Source organism: Cryptomeria japonica, chromosome 3, assembly GCF_030272615.1.
Source record: "Cryptomeria japonica chromosome 3, Sugi_1.0, whole genome shotgun sequence".
NCBI classification, from domain to species: domain Eukaryota; kingdom Viridiplantae; phylum Streptophyta; class Pinopsida; order Cupressales; family Cupressaceae; genus Cryptomeria; species Cryptomeria japonica.
The window spans coordinates 366,951,846-366,964,158 of record NC_081407.1 but is presented as its reverse complement, the minus strand read 5'-3'; the positions used below and the strand labels follow the sequence as shown (position 1 = coordinate 366,964,158).

Genomic DNA, 12,313 nt, shown 5'->3' with positions numbered 1-12,313 from the left:
GCAAGGGATAATGTCACTCGTTCTCAAGCACTACTGGTTTCAAGTACATTTCCACAATATGCCTTCAAAAATGTGCCTATTCAATGCAATGATTAATCGCACAGTGCTATATGGTTCATACATTTGGGGCCCTAGCATGGGATCTATTAACTAGACTCAAGTTGAGTGGGTTCAATAATTATGCTTAATGTATGAACTAGTACAAAAAAAATAGTCTTTCAATTTATTGTCCAAGCCAAATGTACATCCCCATCCCTTCACCTCGAGTATCTTCAAACTCACTCAGTTTATACATAGGGTTATGTCAATGGGTGACTACATCTTGTAAAGTATCCATTTTTGGCACTCTATTCCATAGAGGAGATTGCCTCTTTAGGTCCCTTTGAAGGTAAACATTGCTAGTTTTTTGAGGTTTGTTTTCTCTTCCAATTATCAATATATCTTTGGACAAGACAACTCCTTTCAAGTACTCTTTAGGTACTCCTCATTGCCTTCTTGAGAAAGTGGTGCTTGATCTATTTGTTACAAAAGAAATTTCCTATTGGTACATCTAGGACACTTGGACCTCCCCTCTAAATTCTCTCAACCCCAAGTTAGTTTTCTATGCTAAGCAAATCTCACATGTTGCAAATGGGAACAATGTTTGTCCAAAACACCTTTAAAAACATTGCTCTTAGGGTTTGAGGATTCCCCTAGGTAACTTGTGAGTGTGGGTGTGCTCCCACTACCTTCAAGTTGAGACGAAATACCAGGTTTTACAAAGTGAAAGGATCCACCACTTTTGTTTTCTTCAAAAGGTGGAGACCTGTTGACGTGTATTTTGTACACAGCCTAACACAGAATAAAATACCCAAGGGTACCTTATCCTCTCTTGAATAAAGTTTCCGAATGCTGAAGATATCGCGAAAAGGATCAATCGAAGAAACTTCAAGGTTCTTGTATGTAGGATCTCTACGTGTGGATAAGCTCTCTGTGGTATGATGTGATTTGCTGGAATCACAAGGGGACTTACATTTGATGATTGAACTTCTGATTTGCCTTTGAATATTGCTGGAACACAGGATCTTACTGCCTTAGATTTGAAAAATGGAAAAAAGATGAGGACGAAGAGAGGATCTAATCCTAATACTAAGAATGTAGGAGCAATGATTGATCTTTGATGAAACTCTAACTAGGTCTTGTTTTGACATCGTAGGACCATCTCCACAAGGCTAGTGCGATCTTCGAAGGGAAGCTTTATGATGTTCAAATCATCACTGCAGGCATAGACACCATCAGGTTGATGCATATCAATGAAGAAGCGACAATTGAAGTTAAGCTTAAGCTGAATAATTCCAGTTGACTACACAAGGCAAGTCTGCAATCAACAAACTGCTAGTAGTATGGATATACGAATTTCACCATCAATCAAGCACATTTCTTCCACTCATCTAATCATCTACCATCTAAGATTGAAGATTCAACAAGAAACCATGCATATTGCAAGAAACGACACACTTCACCATTCCTTCAATGAAAATGGAGTTTGTTTACAATCAATGGCAACAATTTCTTGCCTTGTCCTCCTATTCTACTCTAATTGCTATTCTATCAACTTCTAACTACTCTCTATCTACTAACTGCTTTCAACTATTTCTATACTATCTCTCATTGCCTTTACAAAATGAAGAGTCGGGGTTTATATAGTGCCCTCAATACAATTCGATGGCTAAGATCAATTCGAGATCAATGGCCAAGATTCAACAATGAAAACCCTAATTAGGGTTTGTTACAACCATTACATAACATTTAATGCTTGACCAATGATAAAATTGTATTGCTTGGACACATGTCCTCTCTAGAAAAATCGACCAATGGATAGCCGGGGTAGGTACATCGGAGTTTGTGCCACCTTCCATGAGTTAGGTACATTGAATCTGGACATGCTGAGGTGGACCACACTGACTGGAGAAGTGATGACTAGGATGCCACCTCGTCTGACACTTGTAACTTGGTAAATATTCAACTTGATGTTGTTGAGAAGCTAGCTTTAATTAATTCTTCTGGAACTATCTGCTTCTTCAACGAACCCTTTGCTTTGACTTCTTGTGTCCTTGATTTGCAGGATGATGATGTACCTTGCCTTGGAATGCTGGATTGGGAGAGGTCGCCCTTGTCGATGCTAGGCTAGATCAAAGAAGGTCGTCCTTGTCCTTGCTTGATCGTCCTTGATCTGGCTTGATTTTCCTTGAGAAGAGTCTTCCAACTTGTAGATCTTTCGAGCTTGGGAGTCGCCATCTTGATACCTACACAACATTTCAAAATTAGTAATATATCTTGAAATCTAAAAATTAAACTTTAAAAGGAAGATTCAAGACTTTAATTTTAGGAAACTTCATGATAAATCTTGAGTTATCATTTCCTAATTAACCATGCAATACTTAGACTTTTCTAAAAAATGTCTAAAAAAAATCAAACCTTGAATAAGGGTGTCAAGATGATTTTGCCATACCTCCTCTTGAGAATTAACTCTGAGAAAAGATGCAAAATTAAGCAAGTTTGCTAGGCAAAATGTGGATCGAAGTCTTCAAAATGTGCTTCTTCTATCAACTTCACCACTTCTAGCCTTCAACGTCTTGAGGAAAATTCGCTCCACCTCTAGCCTTCAACTCGCACTCCTTCTTGGACCAGATTTCGCACTCCTTTATTGCTCCTTCAAAATCGCACTTGGACAAATGATTGAAAGATAGATTAACATGCTCAACACACCCCTCCTATATAGGCGCTCATCTTGATAATTGCCCCTAGGCCGACTTGGAAAATAGGCCCAAAAAACAAATAAAATTTAATAAAAGAGGGGGCCGACCTTGCAAAATAATACCCCAAGCGCTCCCTTTTTTAAAATTTAATTTAATAATAATTAATTAAATGCCTTTGCAATTAAAACTTCGATTTTTTAAAGGCCTAAATTAATTATTAAATGTCCATGCGCTATTTTTAAATGCCAATTTAATTAAATATTTCAAGTTTTTAGCGAATTTGGCATTTTAATGTAATTCGAAAATATTGGCGCCTAAGCATGGGAGGAATAAGGGACGCTAACCACATCGCTCTGGTCCCTGGGAGAGGGATAGGAGCGCCCCTTCATTTTGGCCTTGTTTTTCTTGTTTTTCACGTCCAAAGTCTCATCTTGGACGTCCAAAATAGCATTCTTATTTGGCATTTGGAGTTTAATTTATTTCATCTCTTGGAAGGAACTTGTTTTAAAGCAATATCACCCTGGTCCCTTGGTGAGGGACAGGAGCGATTTCATCTTTTGTCCTTGGTCTTTGCAATCTCGTACCCTCTTGAAGCACTTTAAATATCATTTTGACCTTGTGTCTTGACTTGGACTCATCCAAATTTGGAGGGAAGGACTGGATATTAAGTTTTTCGCCCTGGTCCCTTGGAGAGGGACAGGAGCTATTTTGCAAATCCAAGCTTATCCGTCCTTTGTTAGCCTTCCAAATTATATTCAATGGATAAATCATGTTTTCCTTGGTCTCTTCAAATCATAAAATTGTCTTGATCCTGCAAGAACAGTGCAAATTTGAAATTCAAGCTCCGGTCCTTCAGTGAGGGACGGGAGCACTTTTGCAATTACAAGCCAATTCGTCCTTTGCTAGCTTCGAAAATTATCTTCAACGGATCGATTGTGTCTTCCTCCACCCACCTCAAACGCGAAACTTGCTTTTCTCTTGCCCGAATCTTGTCTTGAGGGAAAATCGCTCTGGTCCCTAGGAGAGGGACAGGAGCGCCCTAGCCAGTCACCTTGGTCCCTTGGAGAGGGACAGGAGCGAACTTGTTACTTAGGCCGATTTTCTTCATTGTGGCGTTCTTAAGTTATATTCAACGGGCAAAACATACTTCCCTTGACCTCCTCAAATTGCGAAATTATTTAAGTCTTGTGAGGATAATGCAAATTTGGAATTCAAGCTCCGGTCCTTCAGTGAGGGACAGGAGCGAATTTTGCTCTCTAGGCCAAATCGTTACAATTTTCATCAAAAAATGTCTTGGCTAAGGAAGATATCATCTTACTTCATGCTATGAATAAAAGTTGATGTCCTAAAAAGGTCTAAAATTGTGCATATAAAGAAAAGCGCTTTGGTCCTTCGGTGAGGGACTGGAGCGAATTTGACCTTCTAGGCAAAAACTTCATCATTTCATTGTTTTTTATCAAGTCTGGATGCTCTATCATGCTCATTTCGTCCTTCACCATGCTTTTGATGTCTCAATTTAACCAAACAAGGCCAGGAATGGCTCAAATAAGTATTTTCGCCCTGGTCCCTTGGTGAGGGACAGGAGCGCTTTGCCTTGGTCCCTTGGAGAGGGACAGGAGCGAAATTCGCTCTGGATCCTCAGTGAAGGACAGGAGCGAAATTTGACTTTTTGAACTCTCTATCAGGATAATTTTCATGGAATATAACATTTAAGTATAAGAAAGATACTTTCAGGATGTTTGAGAGTGGTTTCAGACCTCCAGGAGTTATATTGCAAAATCTAGTTTTTTGAGGTTTTTCAGTTTCCAGACTTAGTCAAATTTCAGGATCAGGACATTCCAGACTTAGCCAAATTTCAGGATCAGGACCTCACTCAAGCCGGACTTGCTTATCCATGTGATCCCCTGGGCGACACTCAAAATGCAAAGGCTAACTAACAAAACCCTAAAAAACCTAAAAAGACAAACCCTAAAAAGCGAAAAAAAGCAGGGGTCCCCATTTGCAATGGGGCGATGTGTGAAAACGTCACAACAAGACCAAGGAGCATTTTATTTTCCAATGTCCTATCTACTATGAATTTGTGAGGTATCATCATGTGTATAGAGATTCTAGAGATTCTCTATCCACCTTTTGCTAAACTAATCAAAGATGTTTTGCCCTTTCTCATTGTGAGATCGCCACTTTCAAGCATAGATCCCTACACAAAGGCTTAAAATGTATCAATATATCACTACCTATGTTAATCTCATCACAAATGTTGGAGGCCTTTCGCACTCTTAGAATACTATTGATTCACAAAGAAGGGGATTGACCAACGAGACATTGCTCATCCTTGAGGTCTACTATTATTAAGGTTTCTCAACAAATCAACTCTCATCCTAATGGCCATGGTTGTATCTCCTCTCAACATCAAGGACCTTCTAGCACTCCTCTTCTATAGTACAAACCTCGAAGGAAATCTCACCTTACCAATTTATTTTCAACCACCAACAGTTATTTGGCCTTGAGTCTTAACAGAGGTTCTACAAGGAATCAACTACCTCATAGGATTGTCCAACCCAGCCCCTTAACCCTAGACTCTCCTAAACAAACATTATATGATTCTGGATTAGTACTCCAACAATGATTGACAATAATATCTGCAATGTCCCCACTTTGAAATAGAATTTAATAATAAATAATAATAATAATAATAAAATTAAAATATTAAATTTAAATCAAAATATAAAATAATATAAATAAATATAATTAATTAAACAAATTAATTTAATGAAAGGTCAAAAGACATGGAAGGAAGTGGCTCCTTCAACAATGAGATATAAAAGGGAAAGAGAACCTCATTTGAGAGGGGGATAATATGAAAATCAGAAGTGCAGATCTGATTTAAATAAGAAGTGCATATCTGATTATGAAAGGTTGTGTCCCTTTCAAAGGGCAGACATAATGAAGAGTTGCTCTCTTTCAAAGGGTGCTAATGGTGAAAGGGTGTGCCTCTTGCCAAAGGGCATACACAATGAAGAGGTGTGACCTCTCCCCCATATTGAGAGATATAAAGGGAAGGAATAAAAAGCATCTAGTGACATCACCATCAATTAGATCATATCAAATCAGATCAGAACTGTTATTAAGTTACAGGCAGTAACACCCTTGCTCTTGGTGGTAATATTAATATAGACTGCAATATGTATGATAGTCATACTTAATTTTTTATATATTTATAATACATGAGAAGTTAGTATACTTATAGTCTAAATCATGTTATTACTATCAGTATTTAAGAAGATGGGGACGAGATGTTCCAAAGAGGGGCAATCTAAATCCAAGCAATAGGTTAAGCCCCAAGATAGGGTGGGGATCAGCGACCCATAAGCCTTGAGGGTATAGACCCGAGATAGGTAAGGGCTTGGATCTGTAAAATTTGAGGGAACCTATTGTATTTGGTCTCTAAGCACTTTGGTAACATAAATAGACCCTTCTCCCTTAAAACTGAAGTAGTAGCAGGGTCTGATATCTATATTAAGAACTATGAATAATGAAATTAATCATCTAATGAGGAAAATAAATAAGCACTTGTTAATAACTAATAAATTGAGAATATCAATGACTGGCTTCATGATTCGTCTCTCAATCAATTTTAGTATATTGAAATAGATTAATTATATTAATCAGGTAGGGGACATTTCAATATCATTGGCTTCTCCAACACACTGCAAAGTACAAATGCCTAATAATTTTGCTTCCAAATTAAGTTGTCAATTTTGGTCTTCTGTCATGACCTGTCATAGAGAGCACAACCCTTATCAAATCGCAAACATATTAGAGCAAAGGAATTTGTAAAGGGGCAACTAAGGTTTCTTGCAAACTGGGCAATTAAATAAGGGGCCAGCCAAGGTAAATAATCACCAACGCTTAGTGAACAAACAACCTTATGTGAAGAGTTGCATCCCTTGTGAATTGAAGGTTTGTGACTCCCACACCTTGAAAGATATAAGAGGGAAAAATCATTACATTTGTGAAGTGGGAAAGAAAATAAATTGTTCATGAAATGAGCAGAACGTTAGATCAGCAAATCAGCAAGGGAATTCATTAATAAGAATCAATCATGTGGATTGATCAATGAATCACAAAGCTGGAATATAACCAGCAATATATATATTCTAGTAAGTTTCTCAAGATATATTTAGTAAGATTATTCAAGATTATAAGAGGATTTATTAACATTTATTATAGCAGATTTCCCTTAAGCAATCTATTTTCAATTTATACTAATATCTTGCGAATAGGAAGGATGGCCAGCCTTCCAAGTTCACAAGAGTTGACGCACCAACCATTCTTCATCAAGTACACCACCCCGAGGGATGGATTGGAGATCCTGCCATGCTTGTGGATTGGGAGGCATATGAGTGCTCCTGAGCTTGTTGAGAAAGGCAGTCTTCATACGTCTTATCAAGCATGACACATTGACATGGATGGATTGGAGATCATGCCATGCTTGTGGGTTGGGAGGCGAATGAGTGCTCCTAGGCTCGGTTGAGGATTAGGAAACCAATTGTGCCCTTGGGCTTGAGAATCTTCTCAAGTAAGCCACCCCAAGATTGATGGACAAGGATTCCACCGATGCTCTCGCAATACAAGGACAACTATCCTTGAGAATGCAGTTTGCAAATATTCCTAATGAATTCCTAGTATGATTGACTATATTGATTTAAATGCTATTGTGAGTTATTAATATTTAGTGTCCTAATATGAATTTCTAATGAGTAATGGTGTATGTAGGCCCTAACTAGAAATATTCCAAAAAGAACCTTACAATTGGCAATTTTATTATAAATTTATATTAAAAAAGATAATGCAATTATCATCTTAAGTTGGAATTTAGGACTAAATTTGGGTAAATCCCAAAAGAGGATATTACATCTTCATTTGCTCCCACAACAGCATGGGGCCCTCCTCACATCTACTTAGCCCTATACTTTTTTTAGGGTTAATATTTTAGGTTTATCCCTTTCATCTATTTCTTTGTTTTCCTTTCTTTTCTTTGCTTTATTGTGTTTGCCTGAGTCGAGAGCCCTTTTTTCATAGCAACTTTGCTATTGTAACTTTAGAGCACATCCTTGGTATCAAACAAGCAATTTGGTAGAATGGGAGAACGGATTTTGGAAGATTCTGAAATTATTTTTCTGCAGTTCTTTAGAATAGCATCTTAAACAATGGAGGATTATTCTCCTATCAAATGTGTCCAATTGAGATGACTTTTACATCATTAAAAATACACTTTGAGAAATTTCCAAAAGATGGCTACATTAGCAAACTAAAAAAAAACAAGGGAAATATGGCCCTATGAATTTCACTATACTAATCAGATTTTGGCAAATCTTCTAGACGTGGTACACAAATCAAGCACCATGAAGCAAATTTTTTGATCTCTTTGTCTAAATATTTTGTTACATTCAAAGCCGTCACTGAAAGAAGATCCATTGAAAGTATATTTGCTTGGAAACATAGTCATTTTAAATAGAAATGGGAATCGACGATATAACTAATTCTGTGGGAAGGATAATATCAGTTAGTGTTGCCAATTTCAAATTTGGGAAACTCGAGACTGATTTCTAGCTCAAATTCAAAAATGAGAAGGACTATAATTTAGAAAAACATGGAATATAGATAATTTACAAAAAAAAAACGTTCTATGAAAAAAATCGGCCCAAACTTGCTAATCTTGCAAACAATCAAACTAACTTTGTTTTGGCTTGCTCAAACTTAGAAACAAGAGATTTGACATGTCTTCGTAAGTCCTTTAGCAAATCAATGTTTCAAATTTTCCAAATATATAAAGATGAGTATAAGCATATGGAAAATTTTATGGTTCAAAATGTATATTTATAACTCAAGGGTGAAGTAACGATTGGTACCAGGTTTGGCTGATGGGAAGAAAAATTACTTGGGAAGAAGTTGAATATTATTTCTAAAGAAAGAGGATCACAAAAAACTAATTTAGTTGGAAACCAAATATGAGACCCCTCCACTTTTTTGTCATTTCCTAAAAGGGGGCACCATGCCCCATCCAATTTCCTCCTTTTTTTAATTTTCTAGGGACATCTCAAGGATGTTCCATCTACAAGGGGAATGTACCATAGGAACATCTCTCAATTGGAAGCCCCATGCCATTCTTGACACCCCTTGACATCCCTTGTGCATGATTAACATTTGAAATGGAAAAAAAATATTATTTCAAAATTTTCAACAACCCTAATTTATTGTATGGCCCCCACAAAACCGTCTAGCATAAAAGTATTTTGTTTATCTCTATTTGCCCTAGCCCATCATGCTTTCATTGTTTCTATTTGCATTTTTCCATTTTCAGCCTTTTTTCTTGCAAACAACAAGAGAATTTTGAAAGTTGAAGAGAGGTGAAGGAAAATAAAGAAAAAAGGAGAAAGATGGAAGAGGAAAAGGAGGAAGAACTTATGTAAATTGTCAATCGAGCAAAAAGCGACTGGCTTTTCATCTCAAGGAAATCCATGTAATGTGATGACTATTGTGACGAAATGTAATTGCACAGCCTGCTCCCTAATAATCAATGAGCTCATTTGTCTAGTTACATTACAGTTTGAGAACTGACCGTGAATCTGAAGCTAGTCAACTACATACAATCCTAAGGCAATCCTTCGAGGACATGAAATGAGAGCCTCCACAGTACTAGAAGCACAAGCATGGCATTTCCTACCACTTGGCGAATATTCTGGATATGAAACATCTTGTAGTCCTCAGAACTGTGGTGAATCAACCTCCATGATACACAAAATTAAAACTAAAGGGCACAATTAAAAAAACCCAATATGAATCAAAGAATAGATAACAGACACCAGGTCGAGCAAAAAGTGTGGCAGGAACACTAGGATATATGCTCGGTTCCTCAAAAATGCCCAAATGCAATAGTTAAGGATAATGTTCGGTCATACATGTGTACAACTAGAATTTCTGATGACTCGGTGCTGCTTATTACCAATAAATCCAAGCTGATGAACCCAAAGTAATGTAGCGTTCTAAAAGGAAACTTCAGAATGGGTGTTAAGAGAAGCTTACCATCTTTGTAGAAGAAATACTTGTGTGCAATGGCATATGTTGTATAAAACATGGTTTCTGCAATAGTGTCATCATAAAAATTGATGCGGCCAACCAAGTATGAGTTTTGTAATGCAATACTAGAGAAGAACAGCAAGTTTTGTAATGGAATGCCAGAGAAGAACAGCACTGTTATTTTTGCAGTCGAAGAGCGAATTGCCCACACTTTCTCTGCCTTCCCGATAGAAGATTGCCTTTTCCGTCCCTTGAGGAGAATGTTTAAATTTTTATCCAGATTGATTTCAAATTTATTAATTAAGGATTTTCTACTTGTCGGTAAAATAAATAGAAATTACAATTAATTTGGTTGTATAATTTATTATTAAAAATTTCTAATGCTTACTTAAATTAGGCTTATAGAGAAATACATAAATGATAACGAGAGATTAGAAGGCTTGGCTATTTTAATATGGTTCTTAATTGGGAAAATGTGTAAATGATAATAAGAGAGATTAAGGTTTAGTTATTTTAATATGATTGTCAAAATTAGCGTGTTCTAATTTAGGTAAAAAAAATTACATATAGAATGTAATGATAAATAGAATGTAAATAAAGATTGTGCTTCATGGTTTTTATTTTCATATATGATTAATATATTTTGTATCATCTTTAAATTGATTCTTTTATAATGTATTTTTAGAATGGTTTTTATCATGAAGATTTATCTAAATCCAAACAATTTATATATTGGAAGTGTGGTGTCAAAATTTTTGGATGTGGTGTATAAAGGTCAAGAATTGTTTTATTAGACGGTTTCCATATAAAATTGTCTTCTATACTTGGTATATGTACTGTATTTGTATCATCTGCAAAAGATATATCTTTTGCTTATGTGAATCCACAATGTCATTTACATTGGCGAACCATCTTAATACTAACAAGGCTCTAAATCCATTGAATGGATCTTTCATCTCTACCACTTAAAAGTACACAATTTGTTTTAGACCTTTTATGATAACCTCTACATTTTTCAATGTCCTTAAGGTTTCCATACCAAAACAATCTACTAGGCTTATTTTCATAGGTGTTCTCACCAACTTTGGTCTTCCCAATTTCTCCCATGTGGTAGCCGATATGATATTCAAGTCCACACCTAGATCAACCATTACATACTTTACTTTATTATCATTGGGATGTATATTTGTAATGCCTACCAAAATACCCTAGAGAAAATAACTAATCTAACTAACAAATAGAGAAAAAAAAATTAAAAACATCTACTAATGCAACATATTAAGCTACCATTACTCATATGCATTAACCATAACATTACATGAATACATAAACAACTTAAACATAATCATATTCTTAACAACATATTACGCAAGTGGAATAACACTACACTACTATCATTTCCCTAGGGTATCTCAACATCATTACTTAATAAGAATAACACATAAGCACATCCATGTACCTTGATACCATTCAAATTCATTACAACAATTACATTCATTCCCCAATTAATTACTTTTTTTCTTATCACGAGAATCATTAACTATCAATACAAATCCTACATATTCCCATTAACTCTTGATTCATTTAAGGCACCAAATCAATGTTCTCAATTCCCTTTAAAAACCTTCTAACATGATAATATCATCTTGTTTACACATAGAATATCACCTAATGCACATCTAGTTTATTCTATTAAGAATAACCATACAATCTATAAGCTATTCATTCATAATCATTTCCATAAAATAATTAATAACTCACCACAACTATAGCTACACATAGGACAATCTACACATCACTTAATCATGTAATCCCATTCAAAACTAGGATTACATACACATTGAATATCCCCTTACAACATTCATATTCTCTTACAATCTAATCATGATTCAACTTACTACAAGTTCTATTACAAATAATTCCAAAATACAAGATACATATTCTTCTTTACGATTACATCTTTCTCATGATACAAAATACATTATTCCAATTTCAATTACATAGATAATGCTCCAAAGATCCATCCACATGAACAAGAGATATGAATCCACATCCACACATGCTAGCAACCAAAGAAGAACATCCCAATGGAAGAAGGCATCAAACCACCCGACCATGTGGAACCAATAAGGAACCACCTCCCATGCTAGGAGATGACACAAGGTTCCAACTAACACTCTAGACCTATGCTGACACCTAACAACCAAGGGACTCTACATGACATCCACAAAAGATGAACAACCAAATAGTAGTAAACCAAAACTCATCACAAGGCTAATCATAAATCAATAAACTTCTAGAGGCGTAGCAACAATCAAGGCATTAGGATCATGGACCCATGTAGGGAAAGAGCACATCATCACATGTTATACTCACAAAGAAGGGGCCAAGCCACACCTTGATAGACATGTGGAGCCGTCTCAACCTTGGAGCCAATCAAGGGAGTTTGGCTTACTGTCTCAACAGTCTTCCCATGCTCATCTTGAGTCTCTCCT

The 12,313-nt window shown here is 36.1% G+C and overlaps 1 protein-coding gene across 4 annotated transcripts in view; it reads right to left on the bottom strand.

Moving 5' to 3' along the window:
- LOC131061740 (superoxide dismutase [Fe], chloroplastic) overlaps nt 1-10,087 on the bottom strand; it is a 69,125-nt gene extending 59,038 nt beyond the window's left edge. For 2 of the 4 annotated variants that reach the window (XM_057995562.2, XM_057995563.2), the window contains exon 1: nt 9,825-10,087. In XM_057995562.2, the coding sequence (XP_057851545.2) occupies nt 9,825-9,899 (75 nt within the window). In that variant the 5' untranslated portion in view covers nt 9,900-10,087. The remainder of the gene's footprint in view (nt 1-9,824) is intronic. The other 2 variants (XM_057995566.2, XM_057995564.2) reach the window with 2 other exon arrangements.
- Nucleotides 10,088-12,313: the final 2,226 nt, after the last annotated feature.